Source organism: Spermophilus citellus (genome assembly GCF_964194105.1).
Source record: "Spermophilus citellus genome assembly, chromosome: 10".
NCBI classification, from domain to species: domain Eukaryota; kingdom Metazoa; phylum Chordata; class Mammalia; order Rodentia; family Sciuridae; genus Spermophilus; species Spermophilus citellus.
The window spans coordinates 118,908,311-118,927,415 of NC_138197.1; the positions used below are offsets into that span (position 1 = coordinate 118,908,311).

The following is a 19,105-nucleotide window of genomic DNA, read 5'->3' on the forward strand; positions in this document are numbered from 1 at the left end:
CTGCTTATCAGTACAGAGACTTAGAAACAAATAATTCTGATTGCCAAGAGAGGCTTTAGAAATTAATTTCCAAGCCTAGTTAGGATCATAATTTTGTAAATGAATTTTCTAAATTAAACAAGAGTTCTTTGTAGGTCTCCAAACCAACCCACCCACAGTCACCATATCTTGATCTTACTCCAAGGGGACAGGTAAGGAAGGGCAAAAAGGTTTACTGTTAAAAAAACATTTCTTGGAGGTGGGGGTTACCTGGGATTGAACTCAGGGCACTCAACCACTGAGCCACATCCCCAGTATTTTGTATTCTATTTAGAGACAGGGTCTCACTGAGGTGCTTAGCAACTCACTTTTGCTGAGACTGGCTTTGAACTAGCGATCCTCCCTCCTCAGCCTCCCCAGCTGCTGGGATTACAGGTGTGTGCCACTGAGCCCTGCAAATGTTAAACTTTTAAAAACCAAGTTCATGATTTGTTCAAAAGTTAACTTATTCATACACATAACCCACGTAAAACCTTGATTGATTAGGACTCTGGAATAGAAAGTGGGTGGCAGGTTAAGATGAATTGTCTATTTTACAAAGGATGGACCAGAAGCCCCTTTCTTTTCCCATCTTGGAGGAGACTTTTTAAAGAGGCTTTGGAAGCAAGTGAATAGAATTATAGGATTCGCAATGACGATGCCTTGGCTTGCTATTCTGGATCCTTTAAGTTCCATTTTGTATTTTATTTTTCATTGACAAATAATTGCATATATTGATGGGATACAATGTCCGGTTTGGCTTTCTGTGTACCTTGTGGAATGATCAGGGGAGGTTCACCTATCCATCGCTTCAGCTAGCTATCATTTCTTTGTGGTGACAACATTTAAATTCCTCTCTGAATTGAAATATTTGCTACATTATTAGTAACTCTGCCATGGAATGGGTCCCAAACTGGCTTCACACTGAAGTCCCCTTCTCTCTGTCAGTATCTGATTCTATGAGGAAAGGGGATTGGTCTCCTGAAAATAGCTTGGGTTTTAGAACCAGCGGAAGTTCAAATTCTCATTCTGCCGCTCACTGCCCTTGGATATGCTCATTGGCCACTCTGAATTTTTGCTTGTGTTTAGAGATAACATTTCTTTTTTTTTTCCTGGCAGCTAAATGAATGAGAATTAGGAGGGTGAAAACATGCCCAGCACCATTGGGTTTGACTCTTACAAGCACAATCAGTTCCTGGTATATTCTTCCTCCTCACCTTGGAATAGACACACCTTTCCCTGGCAGGTGGGACACATGATATTTTAGGTCATTTTACCTTTAAAACCTTTTTTTTGCCCTCCAGTATTTCTCAGTCATTTCTCTGAGAACAGACTTCTAAAAAGAGAAGGGAAGGGGGAGCCCACTTTGAGATGAGACCAGAGTGGAAGGGAAGGGCTACTCAGGCTACCGCCGGGTCTTGTTGTCAACTAAGTGATACCCCAACCTCTTTGGGAGGTTGCAAGGCTAATTTTCCATTCGAGATTCTTCTACAACATGAAAGACATCTGCAAAGAATGTCCCTGGTCGCTGGTCTCAGAGAACAGGTAGGAACTTTCAATAATTCGTTCCCCTGAGCCCCTCTCCTGTGCCCAATGCTGTTCTCCGTGCTGGTGTGAGCGAGTGAACAAAGCAGGAAAAAAAAAATGTCCTGACCTCCTGGTGCTCAAATTCTCCAAGGCAGAAATAAACAAGAGCTATGGAAAATGAGTCAAATACAGTCCCCAGATGGTGTTCAGCCCAATAGAGAAAAGTAGAGCAGGAAAGAGGGATCAGATTCAAAAATATATATGCAAGGGACATCTAAGCATAAACCTAATGTCAGTGTGGGGACAAATCTGAGGGAACAGCAAGCGCAAAGGTCCTGGGATAGACAATATAACTGAGGACCACAAAGGAGGCCAGTAGAACTGGGGGAAGAGTGAGCAGGATGGAAGGTAACTGGACAAGAGGCGGAAAAGTGACCAGGATAGACCCTGGAAGGCCATATTGGCCATTACTTTGATCTTCGGTTTTTACTCTAAGTGACAAAGGAAGCTATGGGAGGCAGAAGAGAGAGATGATTTGACTCATATTTTAACAGGAGCACCCCAGCAGCTGTTTTAAGTGTAGACTTTAGTGAGAGGAGGCGGAGGCTACTACCATATTTGGGGCGATAAATGATAATTGCAAAGATTAGAGAAATGTCATGGAGGTGCAGGCAGGACTTCTTGGATATTTCACTGATCTCTCTTGTGAGAGGGTCAGCAATAGCCCTGGCTGGCCAAAGGTCTAGGAATTATGCCAACAGGGTTTATCAGAAAACCAGAGTCATCCAAGAAAATCGAGGCAGTGCAATTAAATTCTACATGAAGCCCAAGACTAGTCCAACTCCCCCCCAGGGGTGGGAGTTGGGGGTCTCCAAGAGAAGAAAGCTGGAATTTCAGTGGATTCTCCCCCTGGAGACTCTTCCAGGATCTCACCCTGGCTCCCTCTTGGAGGGTCCTCTGCCACCCCTGGGAACTGTCTTCTCTCTGTCCTCTCCCTCTGTTAGAGATTCTGCCTTCCCCATGTCTCCAATTCAGAGGAACCCCTTCCTGGGCCAGAAGAGCCAGGAAAGCAGCTTATCCCAGCCTCTGCCCCAGGCCTCAGGGAAAAGACCTTCTCTTTCTTTTTATTCCTCCTTCTACAATTTTTCTGGCCAGCTGAGTGATAAGATATGGAGGATCAAAAAGACCTTGCGGACTATTTCCATTGAGGCTACTGATGAGGAGTCCCAACTCTTGTGTCACCAATGGGCCACCATCTTCTGTCTACACCATCACAATATGGGATCTGGCTTCCTAAAGAAGTTTTGAGAGCCAGCTCCGTGTTGTTAGTTCTCAAATACGTGCAGCTGAAAGCAAGGCTAATTTTCCATTAGAGATTCTTCTACTTCATAAGTCATCAACCCTCTGTAACATGTTCAGGGTAATAGCGTTTATACAGACAAACATGGAAACAACCTAAATGTCCATCAAGTGGGTGAATAATGTGTAATCACACAATGGAATAGAGAGAGGGGAAATAAAAAGCAAGAGCTGCACACATCAACATGGACAAACCTCAAAAACAGGGTCCACTCCCCTCCCCTAAACAGGAAACTGCAGAGGGAATTGCAAATATGATTTCCCTATTACGAAGAGCCGAGGTTTACAAAACTATGTGTCACTGGTGGGTATCTCTATATAACAAAAGTATAAAAGGTTGTATGAGAATAATGTATCAAATTCAGATTAATAGCTACCCCTGAGGAGGGAGGTGCCTGGGGAAGGGGAACCCAGGGACTTGGTTGGCTGAACGGTTTTATTTCTTAAGCAAGTGAGTTATACGATCCTCTTTATAGCATTATCTATGTTTTGGCATTTAAATCAAGTGAAAATGTCATCTGGGCTATAAAAACCTTTTTTTTTTTTTTCCAATAGAACTCAAATGTCTTATTTTAAGTAAAGAAAAAATGTTCTTGGGAAACATTTTCCTGCCCGTGGATGTTCTGGACCCAAGACCAGGGGGTAAAAGCAGTTCTCATGATTCACCTTCAATCCCGTCTTGCTCAGCAAGGTCCCGGGGATCACAGGTAAGGCTTTAAAGTCCAAACTTGAGAACGACAAACAACCTGTATGTTCTCATCCTTCTATTCCCAGAAATGCTGAGGTTGCACACAGGAAAGGATTTGCAGATTCTGCAACCTCACCACTTGCTCTTCTCTCACCTTAAGGCTGCTGTTCCTTGATTCTAGAATCTACCCTTCCTCTGCCTCCTCTTGGCTAACCCTTTCACTTTTCACCTGAAACACTACAACTTCAAGAACCCACTACCACCACCACCACCTTGTCGGCCTTGGGTCTGGGTGAAGAAGCCCACAGAACCTTGAGTTCATCGGGGCACCTGCTGTATACACCATGGAAACTCCCTGTTGATGCAGTCTTCACGTTTCACGGGCAGTGGAGGGCTGTTTCACTGATGCCCGTGTCTGCATCACCTGTCTAGGGTGTGACCACAGCAGATACTCCAAAGACACTAATTAGATGCATAAATGAGACGATGTGAGATCGTCCAATATCTGATTAGGGAGGAATGGATTCTTTGGGCTTGAGTAGGGTACAGCAAATGGATGTGACTAATATGGACTGTGTCTTCTCCTTTTGTTTACAAAAGACCAGTGCACTGTGAAAGTGAAGGTCAGTTCTGAAGCAAATTTTATGTGCCTGGCCTTGGAGAGCTTCCATGGTCTGAAGCTCTGTGTCTCCATCCATCAAATGTCCTAATCGAGGGCCTCTGAGATGTCCTGAGATCTCAGAGCTCCATATCTCTGCTCTGTGTCTTTGCTTGTTCCCTTCCCTGGAGAATACACGGAAAGGTGAGTGTTGAAGGAGGAAGGGAGACCTCGTCATTGCAAACCCCCCCCCCCCCAGGAGCCTGCTTCTAATTTTATAGCTCATTACTAAGCAGTCAGACTCTCGGGAGATTATTTTCCTAAGAAGACGTGGGACATAAACTAGTAGGGACTAAAAATATAGAGAGTGATGGAAAATGTTTAAATAAACATAGAAAGAATTAGAGGAGAGGGGCTGGGGTTGTGGCTCAGTGGTAAAGTGCTCGCCTAGCATGCTGGGCTTGATCCTCAGCACCACATAAAAATAAATAAATAAAATAAAGGTCTTGTGTCCAACTACCACTAAATATATATATATATATATATATATATATATATATATATATATGAGTTTTGGTTATTCTTAATCATCTGGTCTTAAGTCATCACAAATCTTTCTCAAACTCCACCACCATAAACATAGGAATCTGTACATATTTTCCAAATATCCACCCTACCGTGGTACATCCTGAGTCAGTTACCTGCTGAGATCTACAAGGCCAGAAGTCCATTGACAGATCACGTGATTCCTTAACAGGATGGTGACTTTAGATCTAATTATTTGAGGAAGAGATGAACTCTCATCTCTTGGCAGGGAAGCCAACCTGGGTAATCAAATATTTCAGACCTCATTTTTTCTTTGAAGAGTGTGCTTCTAGGAGTTAGAGGCTAAGGAAGTTCCACTACATGGAGTCAGGACAGGGGGTCAGAGGGCCTAGGGTCACATTACTGAGTCTTTCGCTTATTATTCTGAGCAGTTACTGAGATTGGCTGAAGGTCTCAGTTGCATCTCTTCCGTGCCATTGGGCACCAAGGGATGGTTCTACTTCCTTAGGCATGGAGTTTCTGCCATGGTATTTAGCAAGAATCCACAGAACACAGATGGGCCTCCCCATACATGAGATTTCTCACTATTACCAATCTTGGAGGAGCTGCATAGATTTTTTTCTATGGATATATTGTCTTTAAGGAAAGACAATATATTTATTCCACAGTTTGATTTGATTCTGCCCTGCCTTTTGCTGACTATTTTGAAATGTTGAAATCAAGATATTCCAGGGCCCTTCTGCAGTAGAGATATTGCCTGTAAGTGATTTGGAACATGTCGCCTCCAATTTCTACTCATTGACCTTGACTCTCAAGTTAGAGAAAATAACTAGGATTCTTCCATGATCAACCTTAAGATTTGTTAATTAAACTCTCATGTTGCCTACCAAGTCTTCTTTCTTTAAACCAAATAAAACTCGTCCTTAAACTATTTTTCCTATGACTAAGAACTTACAAGTCCCTGAGGCTCTGTATCCCTGTAAAGATAATGGAGCACAGAAATAATTAGAACAGATCTTACTATCTGCCAGATACTGTTCTAATGACTTTCCACAAATTAATTCATCTAATTTTCATAGCAGCCCTATAAAATAGGTTTGTTATTACCTTTGCTTTAAAAAATGAGAACACCAAGCCACCAAGAGTGTAAATTGCTTCCCTGTGGTCATCCAGCTCAGAGGTGGCACAACTGGGTTTTGAATCCACATGGTTTGGTTCCAAACAGTAAATTGTGAACCCCAGCGCTGTTCTGTTCCCCAGCACCTCACACCTAGGCTACCACTGATGGTCAAGAGCTCATAACTCTAAGCCAACATTCATTTAGTGAGACACTCATACCAGAAAAATTAGTAAGAGGACTTCCCTAAATAGGATCCCATGATCAAATGTGTTTGGGGTGGAACCAGCCTAGGGGCCCATCAATGGATGAATGGATAAAGAAAATGTGGTATGTATATACAATGGGGTTTTATTCAGCCATAAAGAAAAATGAAATTGTGTCATTTGGAGGAAAATGGATGGAGCTTTGAGACCATTATGTTGACAAACAGAGAAGGTCAAGGGTTGCATGTTCTCCCTCATATGTGGAAGCTAGAAGGGAAAAAGGGAAAGAAAGTTGGTGGGGTGGGTCAAAGGGAGATCAGTAAAATAGAGGAAATGGATGGGTGGCGGGAGGAGGGGAGGGAAAGGGGAAACACTGGAGTACGATATAGTCAAATTATATTATTGAAAATATAAATATTAATGCATTGTGTGTATGTACAGATATGTAACAACAAATCCCACATTGTGCACAAATATAATGCACCAATAAAAAATATAGGAAACAAAAAAAAATGTGATGTGTAACCGATGTGATTCTGCAATCTGTATTTGGGGTAAAAATTGGGAGTTCATAACCCACTTGATTCTAATGTATGAAATATGATTTGTCAAGAGCTCTGTAATGTTGTGAACATCCAATAAATAAAAAAAAAGAACTATGCAATGTTTTGAACCACTAATAATAAAATTTTTTAAAAAAGAAAAAAAAATGTGTTTGGGACATTCTGAGAGAGAACATTGAATAGCTTCCTCCCTGCAGGTCAGAGTCTGATCGTAGCTTAAAACCTGACCTGGAGTCAGAGTATGAAAACATTCTTCAGGGGAGTTTCTTAAATTAAGGAAAGATAGAAATCCAAAGCCATGAGAGAAATGACAGAAAACACTGGATATATCAAAATTTAAAATTTCAGGATGACAAATGATACCATAAACCCAAGTAAAATGAAAGGTTTTGGGGGGAAGTATTTATCACACACATAAAAAACTTCAGATTAGATAAAATTTCAAAAATCAATGAGACAAATTTACAAAAGAAAAAAATGACACCCTCGGTGAACAATTCATGATTTATGAGAGAAAATTTCTAATATTATGAAAAATAAAAAGATGCTCTCTTCTCACTAATAATCAGGGAAATAAAACCGAAAGCAATAAATTATCATGCTTAACCAATTTTATGGTCTGAGATTAAAATAAATATTAAGATACATATATAAATGCATATGTATGTGTACACACACACACACACACAGGGGATTGAACCCGGCGTACTTAACCACTGAGCCACATCCCTAGCCTCCTTTTTTAAAAATATTTTATTTTGAGACAGGGTCTTTCTAAATCATTTAGGGCCTTGCTAAATTGCTGAGACTGGCTTTAAACTCATGATCCTCCTTCGTTGGCCTTTTGAGCCACTTCTTAAGCACATATTCTTAAATGTAAACTATTGGGAGTATAAATTGGTACACAATATTAGGGAACAAATTAGTACTTTATGTTAAAATTAAAAGTGCTCATACCCTAAGATCAACAAGTCCATTTCTCGGTACTTACTCTAGATAAATATTTGCATATTACGTACTAAAATAAGCAATAAATAAATGAAATAAGTACTACAGAATTATCTGTGGCTGCACAAAAGAGGAAACCCTGTAGGAGTCAAAAAAAAAAAAACCCTGTAGGAGTTAAGGGGATGAATAAGTTGTAGTGCACACATATTAAGAACTATGCTTCAAAAGTTAAAAGGTATAAATCATGTGCATATATATCAATATGTATACAATCAAAATATTGCAATTGATAAAATATGTGTATATATAATATACATATATATTCATTCTTACTGAATAGTTCTAAAGCAACTGTTCCAAGGTCTTCACATGCATGAAGTCGTTGAATTTTCAGAACTACTCTATGAAGCAGACACAGTAATTATTCCCATATTTCAGATGAGGAACTGAAGCACAGGTCCTCAAACAAAGCTCTCAAAGCCACAGCCTATGCCCCTGTCCCTCCATCCAGTCCATGATTTTGACTGCTCAAAGAGGTTGCAGAACAATGTGCACAGCATGACACCTGAAATGTCAACTAATGTTTTAAAGGACAGAGTGGAGCTACACTAAACCCATATAAATGTTTCCTTGGCCAGGAAGTTTGTAAGAGGGCCAGGATTGAGGGAAGAGAGGAAAGGAAAACAGCTTCATCTTTCACGTACTAATTTTTCATGCTAAGAAACAATGTGTTTGTGATTTTTTAATCCATAATTACACAAAAAAGGAAAGTGAATATGTCAAAATGCTAAAAGTGGTTGATAGTGACTAGTGAGAATCTGAGTAGTTTTCTTAGACTTTGATGCATTTTTCAGTTTGAAAGAAAGAAATATCTTGAGACAGAACACAAGAAAAAGAGAATGGGGTCAGGATAATTGCATTATTTAAACATTCCAAAGATGATTCAGATATTCAAGGACAGCCATGGGCAGGCTGTGGGGTATAGTGCAGAGATCATGGGCTTTGGCACCTGAGATTCTGGGTTCAAACTCACATTCACGGAGCATCAGCTGTGTGATCTCGAGCAAGTTACACAACCTCTCAGAATCTCAGTTCCCTCATCCAGAAAACAAGAACGCTGCAAGTTCAATAAGGATCAGATCAAGAATCTTATGCGCCTGACATCATATAATATTGTTCCAAAAATACTAAAACTGGATTCTCTCCTTTAACTAAGTATTTCGAATGATTATAATTTTTTAATTTTTTTCTTTTTACTTATACATAGTAGACTCTATTTTGACATATTTATACAAGCATAGGATATATCTTATTCTAATTAGGATACCACTCTTGTGGTTTCACAGTCAATATTGAGATTCACTGTGGTGTATTCATATATGTACATCTAATTTAACTATGATTTTGCCAGGCTGTTAAAAAGGTATCAGAGTAATGCTGCCCTAGACAATTTCTTGAGTAACTGCTGAATTGAATTTTTTTTGAAAAAAAAATATACATACACCACACACACACACACACTAACAACTGTTCACTGACCACCCAGTACAGTGTCCTGCTTCCTCCTGTGTACAATGGGTATAGAAACACCGCTCAATGATTTGGACAGTTGAGATTCTGGATAATGCATCAAAGAATTGTCCCAGAGCACACATGCGCACGCAACCCTCCTGGGTGCATTCCATCCAGTTCTAGTAACTTAATTACTTGCAGTTTGTTTATTAGATTGTAAACATCCTGCTCATTTACTATTATTTAATCTATTAACTCTGACTTTAGCCCGAGGGGCAACCTCTCAAAGAGAAAATGTGATTAACTGTCGAACACAAAAGTTGACCAGAAGGAAGACTTTGCCACTCAGAAAACATGATGTCTTCTTGACAGATCTTGCTTGCTGTGGCTTAGCCGTACAGCCTCCATTCATTTGGATAACCAGGTTTGATTTTTTTCAAGAGGTTTCATTTTTTTTAGAACAATTTTCAGTGGACAACAAAATGACATTGTATTTATACAGTGTCAGGCACATGTCAGTGTTGCTTAGTGTTAGAGCATGCACAAGGTCCTGGGTTCCATATCTAGCATTAAAAAAAAATAAAAGAAAGAATAATACAGAGAGTTTCCACATACCCTGGTCCCAGTGTCTCTCATTATGAACATCTTATATTAATGCAGAGCATGTGTTATTATTAAGGCATTGATGCCAATGCATTATGTAAACTAAAGGCCATGCTTAGTCCATATTTCTTGAGTTTGTGTCTAACTAATGTCCTTTGTCCATCTGAGGAGCTCACTCAAGATGCCACAGACGTTTCCTCTTCAAGTCTATTTAGGATCCTCTTGGACAGCTTTTTAGACATTCCTGGTTTTTAATGACCTTGACAACTTTGAGGAATAGTAACCAGATAATTTCTATAATGCCCTTCCATCAGGGTTTATCTGATGTTTTCCTTGTGGTTGGACAGGATTCTGGATTGGGGGTTGGAAGAGCTCAGGGGTGAAGGGCCACTTTTACCACATATTCTTTGATCTTCTTTAACATTAAGAAAAGCTTTGTTTTAAATATCAGGTTTCTTTTTTGACAATATCTATCTACCTTGGTCAAAGTGTGGTAAGGAAGTCTGCACTTGAAGAGTAGGAGCAACCGCTTAAATTATTCAGAATTCCTCTGTGTAAGAAATCCGTGTGTTCTCCACCTATTTACGTACTCATCACTGATATTTAATTTCACTAGCAAATTCAGGGTAAAAATTGACTGGCTCAGGAATACTCCTTCAAATCCATGGTAAAAGAGTGAAGATTCTAATTTCCTTTGTTCGTATTTAAATCTAGTTTGATTCTTAATTGAACAATTAGTGTCTGTAAAATCTTGGTCGACTGATGATATAATCACATCCTCTTGAAGAAACCATCCTGAGGGTCAGACAGAAATGTACACGCTGAGAGGCGAATCAGTTCTACAGTGAAAGGTCAAAGTGTTTGGAAACACAGAGAAGACAGCAAGTTGTTCAAGGATGCTGGAAATAGGAGGTCTAGGTCTGAGATAAGGTGCATTTCCTGGGTATGGAACCTGCATTTCCATAGAGCTCACTCTTGGGGTCTAAGGTGCCCACGAGTCCTCTTGAAATTCTTAACTACGTCTTTGAGTTTCTGGGTGATAAGCCAAGTCTGAGGGGGCAGTGAAGCACGCACCAGGTGTGTGGAGTCCCAGCTCACCTGTAACCTGCCTCTGTCCCCTCCCTAGTTCCCAGCAGGGAGTATAGGAGACTTGTTCCTAGCTCTCTGTACCAAGGGCCCCACCCAGGCTCACCACATCGCCATAGTCGTGACCAGGTGGCAAGAGGTCGAGAGGGACAGACGCATTCCTCTGCCACCCTCCCCACCCATAGATTTGGCAGGTGGTTGGTGCATGACTTGGTCCTATGTGAATCTCTCTTCCAGGGCTGCACTCTCCTGGGGGGTCACCGTCATTGTGAGGTGGTACAGCAGGCCCAGAAGAGGGGAGACGGTCTTTCCCACCAGTAATAGGAGCATGGCTGTCAGTCGAGCAGCTAAGGGGCCACAATGCCCAGGAAAGGTGAAGACAACTAAATAACAAAAGCCACCGAGACAGCACAAGAGAGAGATTGCAGAAGAGATGGAACAGTTTTATGTTTTGGTTTTCTTGACAGCACTTTTCTTTAGTTTTCTTAAAGTGCCTTTTCATGTCTTTGGTGAATAATAAAGCCAGTCTTTTCTGGGGCAGTACTGAATAGCAGTTAAGGGAGTAGGTCTTAGAGTCGGAATGCCTGGGTTCCAATAATATCTCCAGGATCTGTGTGACCTTGGGCAAGTTACTTGACCTCTCTGAACTTCAGTTCTTTTCCCTGAAATATAGAGAAAGAAATAGCCCCTACCTCATGCTATAAAAATAAGATTCAATGAGATCATGTCTGTAGAGCTGACATCACTGAGAGACATTCCCACACTCTAACCCAGCTCCACAGCTACTCAGACCTTCTGCTGGATCTTAAAGAAGGCAGCGTTGCCTTACAACTTCTGTGTAGCCCCCACACTTCACCAAGCACTGAGAACCCCATAGGTTTCCATGCGATGTCTCATTCTACCCAGCCAGATACTCGAAGGATTTGTTGAATGTGTGATCAAACCAATGTGTCAATCAGCTGAGAGGTCAGAGAAAAATGGGTACAAAGCAATGTATCCTCAGGTAGGGAATAGTCCCAGCTAAAATATTGGCAAAATATTTGGGAGGAATCTGGGTTAGGAAGACATGCCCAGCAAAAGCTCAAATCAGCATTTCCTAAATTCTGTTCCAACATGTTAATATATGTCCTAAAAAGTAAGAGTCCACAGTGATAAGCTTGGAAAACAGTACACACGTTTCCCATTTAAACTAACATGATATACTTTAGCATTTTATAGACTCTAAAATTCCTACAGTAAAGAAATCAGATAAAATGAAACAACCCCAAGTTTTCCAAGCACATTGATCATGAAACCCCCTTTAATCATAAGACCTTTACTACCAGTATTTTCAAGAACATCAACTGTTTTCAAGAACAGAATTTGGATTTAAGCTGTTTGAGGAAGGGATGGTGTTTTACTGTTATCTTCTGCCTAAACGTAGAAGATAATCAAAATTAATTTAGAGAATAAAAGAACAAATGGTTCTTCATTTCATTTTTGGCTGGTCTTTAGTTACAATCCTATATAACATTTATATAACATGCATCTAGGCATTTTACAAAACACATGATTTTATCACAGAATCCCATTTGAAGACAACAAGTCACATACTGTCAGCACCATACTATGAATGTTTAAACTAAAAAGCTCAGAGAGATTATGTGACTTTAACAGAGTTGCACAGCTGGTTAATCTAAGGGCCTGATCTAAAAATCGAGCCTTCAATTCTATATCCTATTTTTTTTACTGCATATAATTATAAAATTCCTCAAAACTTTGCTATGGCATTATTCAAGACAAAAATGAAGAGAGCAGTTACCTCAAATAAGCGCAAGACTTTGGCCAGTGCACCAACTTCTTCTTTGAGCGAGAAAATCAGTGATATGGCACCATTTTGAATGGAGTTGTCTTCAATGTAGCTCGTTTCCTACAGAATCAGATGCACTTGGTTAAAGTGTTTTTCATCACTTAGCAATTCATTCCCATGAAGCCAAGTAGGAATACAATGTTCTTGTATTTTTGTTAAGCCTTGGAATACAATGAGCTTCATGTATTCTAAACAGAAATACGTGGTGGTGTAGAAAATAAATAAATAAAGGGCGATGGAATGGTCAATGATACTCCCAGGTCAGCTTTCAATTTTAAGAAGTTTCCATTATTCATGACGTCACCAAGAATCGAGGTCTTTTAATGAGCACTACTAAATGTCAGGCATGATTTACTTTGTATCTTTTTTTTAATTTTTTTATTGTTGGTTGTTCAAAACATTACATAGTTCTTGACATATCATATTTCACACTTTGATTCAAGTTTGTATCTTTTGGAGAGATGCAAAGATGAATAAAGTGTTTCTACCTTTTAGGAGCTACAATCTGACTCTAAGCCACTCATACAGTAAATCAAAAGATCCTCAGAGGTAATCAAATATGGTTCAAAAAGTATCCCAGGAAAGCATTGAGAAATAGATTGGAAAGTGCTAAAAATAGAACACTTGCAGGCTTTCCAGTCCATGACCTGGTTTGGAACTCTCTCTTTTTTATTTATCAGCTGTAGTGATTTGCATGCAAATCACTTAGCCTTCTTAGTTTTCTTGCCTATAAATGCATTTTCTTGATAAGGCCTTACCAATCACTATTCAGATGATATAAAAAGAAGAAGTTTCAATAGAATATTAAAAGAAGTATATAAAAATGATGGAAATATCATAAAGTACACATGAATGACCTCTCAGCCTTTGGCAGGGAAAAAAACTCAGCATGAATTTGTTGCCACGTACTGGGATTTGAGATGTCCGATTGCTGAAATAGAATTGCAAACTACACAAATAACCTATCAGAAGATGGATGCCTTTCACTAACTAGTGAAGAATGTCAGGGATCTAGCACATACTCTATGCGTGTGACATGCACACCGAGATGGGATTAGAGTTGACAGTCTGTGAGTTTGCCAACAGAGTTCCTGGAGTTTTTAAAAATCATATGTAAAATTCTGAGTGTGCCCATAAATAGGCAGCATGTTCCCCCAAAAACAGGAAGGAGAAAAATGTGCAGAACAATTACTCTCTTGTAAGCAAGTTAATGAGGTTAATGGGGCGGGTGTTACATCATCTCAGTGACAGAAAGCTACACTGGGCAGATTCTTATCAGTGTCTCAGGATAATGGCCCTACATGAATACTGATGACCCTTAGGACAAAATTCTTTGGATTCAGAGAATTCAGAGTTTCCCAGAAGTTCACATGAAATAGGAGTATGGGGAATTTATCAGCAAGTAGGACTATAGGGTGATTCAAATAAAAGACTGAACTGTTACATATCCCTGTTTGGACCAGATGTTATCTTTCTTAAAAAAATTTTAATCTGTCATTACTAATTTTTAAAAAAATTATAAGCATATAGCAGAACCATCAGTAGAGTGGAGGGAAGGGTGCAGGGGAGGGAGGAGGGGAGGAAGAGGAGGATGTACAGAGGAATGAATTAGAACAAATTATATTCCATGCTTTTGTAAATGAAATCTATTGTCATGTATAACTAAAAAAAAAAAAGTAAAAAGAATCTGTAGTGTTCTGGGTATTATAAGCACTTGATTTGGAAAACCATCTTATGACTAGGTTTGATTATGTACCAAGTTCCCTCTTCAACTGTCGAGGGTAAGGAACTGGCCCATGGTGTGGCAGTTAGCGGGGGAGCTAGGATCTGAACCTAGGAGACTTGATCCCTGTGTACTGTGCAAGGTCACAACCTGCTGCGGACTCTTACCTCCCACTTTGAAATCCTGCCAGGGGCCAGGCGAAATGGCACATGCCTGTAATCCCAGCAGCTTGGAGGCTGAGGCAGGAGGATCGTGAGTTCAAAGCCAGCCTCAGCAATTTAGAGAGGCCCTATGCCACTTAGCAAAACCCAGTCTCAAAATAAAAATGGCTGGGGATATAGCTCAGTGGTTGAGCGCCCCTGGCTTCAGTCCCTGAAACCAAAACAATAAAAATCAATAAACTCTCTCAGGGCTGTGCCCATGAGTCTGATTTCAGTCTCCTTCCTACAGAGAGCATTGAGCCCTTAATCCTTTCCAGTTTCCTTCAAATAACAAAGGGTTTCCCTGTTTCTAATTCACTTGGCAACTTTCTTTCTCCTGTTGACCTCCAAGAAAAGTAGGATATTCCTGATATGCCTCTACAGATGCTCCCTGCCACAAAGGCAGTGAAGTCTTAGATGTCCTTGTGGGTGAAGTTCAGCTACCCATCTCCCACCCAACTCTCAACGTGTGTCCAGCCAATGAAGTTCACTGCAGTCGTCTCCAGCAACCACCTTAGAAGTTAGTCTCTTTTTCTGTTCCCACAGCCATCATGTGAATCCTGCTCTCCGTGGTCTATCTGCATTGATCCCACTCCAACAGAATTTTGCCCATAAACTTCTGTGTTTTCAAAACCATTCCCAGTGATTTTTAATAATGGAAAACCTCAAAACCATGGATAAATATCTGGTCCGTTTTTAAATTATGACTTTTCTCAAATGTGTCTGCAAATGTGCATTTACCATATGATAAGGTGCTACTCTGTCGTTATTAGTATCAATGCTCAGTACCTGTCCCTGACTGGGTACCCCCTTTTGCCAGGAACCCTACTGAGTACTTTTTCACATATAATTTGCATCATCATTGGTAGCAGGTAGCACTGTTCAAAGGGTTTGAATGTCACGGCTCAGTGAGTCCTGAAGTAGGAACAATATTTTGCAAATGAAGGAAGAGGCTCAGCAAGAACATCCAGCTAAAGAGCAGCAGGGCTAGCCTTGAACCCAAGTCCAACAACCTCAGTGCCCTTATCCTGCCTCCCAGTGGCAGACTCTGAAGTGGTACAATAGCTTCCTCTCTGTGAAGTGTGAGGGGTGTGTGTGTGTGTGTGTGTGTGTGAGAGAGAGAGAGAGAGAGAGAGAGAGAGAGAGAGAGAGAGACTGTACCTCTGAGCTACATCCCTAGCCCTTTAATAATTTTATTTTGAGACAAATTCTCACTAAGTTGTGGAGGCTGGCCTTGAACTTGTGATCCTTCTGGCTCAACCTCCTGAGTCACTGGGATTATAGGCAAATGTCACCACATCTGGCACAGGAGGGACTTTAAGTGAAAGGAAGCTCCTAGTAGTTTGTGAAATGGTGTGGCCTTCAATAGATTTGGAGTCTGGATTCTAATACTGCTGTTCTGCTCCAGGCAATCAGAGACCCTTGATCAAAACTTTTTTGTAGTAGAAACTATACCTTATTTGTTTCCAACAAACATGTGGGTGGACTTACCCACAGGTGTGCTCAGGATAAAGAAAAGATTGAGTAAATCAGTTCCAAAGTCACATAGGAAGAAACAGAGCCAGGGGAGAGAATTTTACCAGGAACCAGGGTGCAAAGAATTTTGATCATTGAGAAATACAATAGACACAGTAAGTTCAACAATAGACACAGTATGTTCTTTTAGGTTGTGTATATCAAAGGCATTCTATTACCTTTGGAAAAGAGCTGATTTCGAATTTATAAGCAATCCACTTTGGCAAGGATATTCTGGGAATCCTAACTTTTTAATGTTAGTGCTTTGGGGGGTTGTGGAGGAGGTTTGTATTTGCAGGTGTGATCAAAGAGAGAGAAAGAGATCTATACTGTACTACTACTGAAAACAAGATACCGATCTTCTGTCTCAGTGTTATCTCCGTAGGATGGTATGAATACAGCATATTTCTATATTCTAGTATTTACCTATGGGAGGAAGCATTATAGTAAAGAAATGTGCAGTTTGGGGAGTCAGAGCTAGGTGTTTTGTTTGTTTGTTTTTGCCATTCATTGATGTGATTTCTGTGTTGTTCACCTTTTATCCTATTGATCTGATCCATTTTTCTTCACTGCATTCATCTCTATATGACATCACATGTTCATTTTGTTAATTTGTTATTGTTTATCTCTTACACTAAGATAAAAGTTTTGCCAGAAATAAAAACCACTGTGCCTGGGAAAAGCAGGTGCTCAATGAGTCTTGGTCGTGTGGATGATTGTTGTGCTGATTGCATGAATAAGGCCCTGATTTACTATATGCCCCAGGAAAATGGCTCCTTCCCCAGTCGGCCTTATGTATCATAGGGATGTCTAGCTGCTTATCTGAGTTGGGAATTTTAAGAAGGCATAAACTCTCTTTTGAAGACTGTCAGAGACAGAGGGAGTCCTAAAGAATAATCTAGTCCAACACTTCCCACCTTGATCTTACACATACCCAACTGAGTCTCCTCATCCCAGCCAAGTGACTTCCCAAGGCAACTTAAGTAGGTCAAGGATGAGAACCCAGGGCTCCCCACTGCATGTCCAGCATGCCCCTCCTGGGCTTCACTAGGCCTGGTGCCTGACCTGCTATCTCTCCTTCCTGCCAATATCGGAGCTGCATTTTATTGAAAAAACAAATTGGGTCTGGTGCACACATTCTCACTTTCGAGTGCTCCAGAAACTGTTCTAAGAGATTTATAAGCATTATTTTATTTAATTCTCATATAATACTAGGATGTATTTTTATTCCTAGTTTACAAATGAATCAACCTGAGACTCTGCAAAGTAAAATATCCTGCTTTTGATGCAGAGGTTGCATCAGAGCACACTTGGAACCCTCCTCTTTACTAGTGCCCCTGTTAATGGTGGTGATAACTGGTGTGTCCTCACCTCAGTGCTCAGATGGCTGCCCTAACCCGCTCCTAGGGCTGTAGGGTCCCCACCTCCAGCCACACAGAAACAAAATGGAGGACAGTTTAAGTTCTAGGACCTGCCTGCACCACGCACCACCCTTCTTCAACACTAAGTTCTTCTGACTCTGGTAGACTGCACACCATTTTCAAAGGTGATCTTTCTCCTGGGATCCAAAAGGAGCCAGCCAAAATTTCAGGAGTCTCTCCAGTTATATTAACTTAAACATCAATCCTCCTCTCCTCTCCTACCTCTTTGGTCTCTGTGATAATCCTCCCTGTCACAGTCTCAGATCCCCTCTGGGATCTGCTCTCGAGTCCTGGAGTAAGATTTCCTGCCTGTCAAATTATAGAACGCATTCTGCACCTGTTCACCTTGAGAGAATGACAGCCTCCTGAAGAAAGCCACCCTCCCTGGCAGCATCCCTAGTCACATCTAGGATTCTGTCACTGTCTGTGCTGACTCTTGTTCCATCTCCTCTCTGCTTAATTTGTCTCTCCCCAGATCTGAGCAAGTCTCCAGATCCTCTTTGTTAGGTGCAGGACAGGCTGAGTAAGCTGTCTGCAGGGCATGCCAAACAAAGTTAGCTGCAGGATGACCTGGCTTCTCTAACCCTCCGTCTGGTTCTTTATCACCTGTTTGCTTCAAGCTCAAACGCCCAATCCCCCGCTCAAGGCTGAACACATAGCCCGCCGCTCAAGGCCAAGTACTTAACCCCCTTGTGTGCCAACAAGGCAGCTTGCAGACCCAGACCCTGTTAGATTTAGGCAGCACAGCAGAAGGGCTAGAAAAGCCTTCCCCAGCTGCCCCCCCCCCACTTCTTTCCTTCTTTCTTTTCTCCTCCGTTGCACCGCTGCAATAAAGATCTCTCAGTTGCTCCGAGTGTTATGGTCACTTTCCTTTCACTCTTCATGCCCCATCTGCTCCCCAAAGTAAAAGGAATTCTTACAATTTGTCCATTTCCATAAGTGACAGGGAGTCCATTATAAACATCATAGAAGAGATCTAGAAGGACCCCCTACCCCACCCAGGTCATTAAGGACCAGCCCTTTCAGTATACAGAAGAGAAAGCAAGGAACAGAAAGGATCCAATGACACACAGTGGGTTGGTGGCAGTGCTGAAAGCCAAATCCCCAACCCTTGAAGCAAAGTTTTCTTCCCCTGAAGACCACCCAGGACAGATATGCTTCCATTTGGAAATAATTATTGAGGACAATCTTTATATATTGACTTCCTAAACATTCCCATCATCTTCAAATGAATTCAGAGATCTCGGTGAGCTTCTGAAACTGGGAAAAAACAGAAATTTTTCAGATCTGTTTAGGATCCAAGCTTCCCTACCAGAATAGCTGCGGCCCATTCTGGCTCACCTGTCCAAAGTCGGAGAATTTTCTGCCCATGCCTGGCGTCTCCAGGATCACAGCCGACATGCTGGCTCCCTAGGAAGTAAAGTCTGTAAGTCTGGGCTGCAGTGGCAGGTAGGTTTGCAACCTGAACAAACGTGGAGGGAAGGGTTTTATCCTGCATTAGGGAGGAGACCAGGTTCCAAAGGGTGCCTCCTGCTGCGTAACAAGCAGGGTGACACCCCTCTGGTGGGCGTTGTCCTGACGCAGAGAGTGAGGGCAGCCCACCTCCTGCTCCAGGTCACCTGCTCT

The 19,105-nt window shown here is 41.2% G+C and overlaps 1 protein-coding gene across 1 annotated transcript in view; it reads right to left on the reverse strand.

Moving 5' to 3' along the window:
- The window catches only part of PAH (phenylalanine hydroxylase), a gene marked incomplete at both ends in the record, with an annotated part of 73,958 nt that extends 55,078 nt beyond the window's left edge, over positions 1-18,880 (reverse strand). The window contains 2 exons of the mRNA XM_081311469.1: positions 12,573-12,680; positions 18,821-18,880. Coding sequence (XP_081167595.1) covers positions 12,573-12,680; positions 18,821-18,880 — 168 coding nt within the window. The remainder of the gene's footprint in view (positions 1-12,572; positions 12,681-18,820) is intronic.
- Between the last annotated feature and the right edge of the window lie 225 nt (positions 18,881-19,105).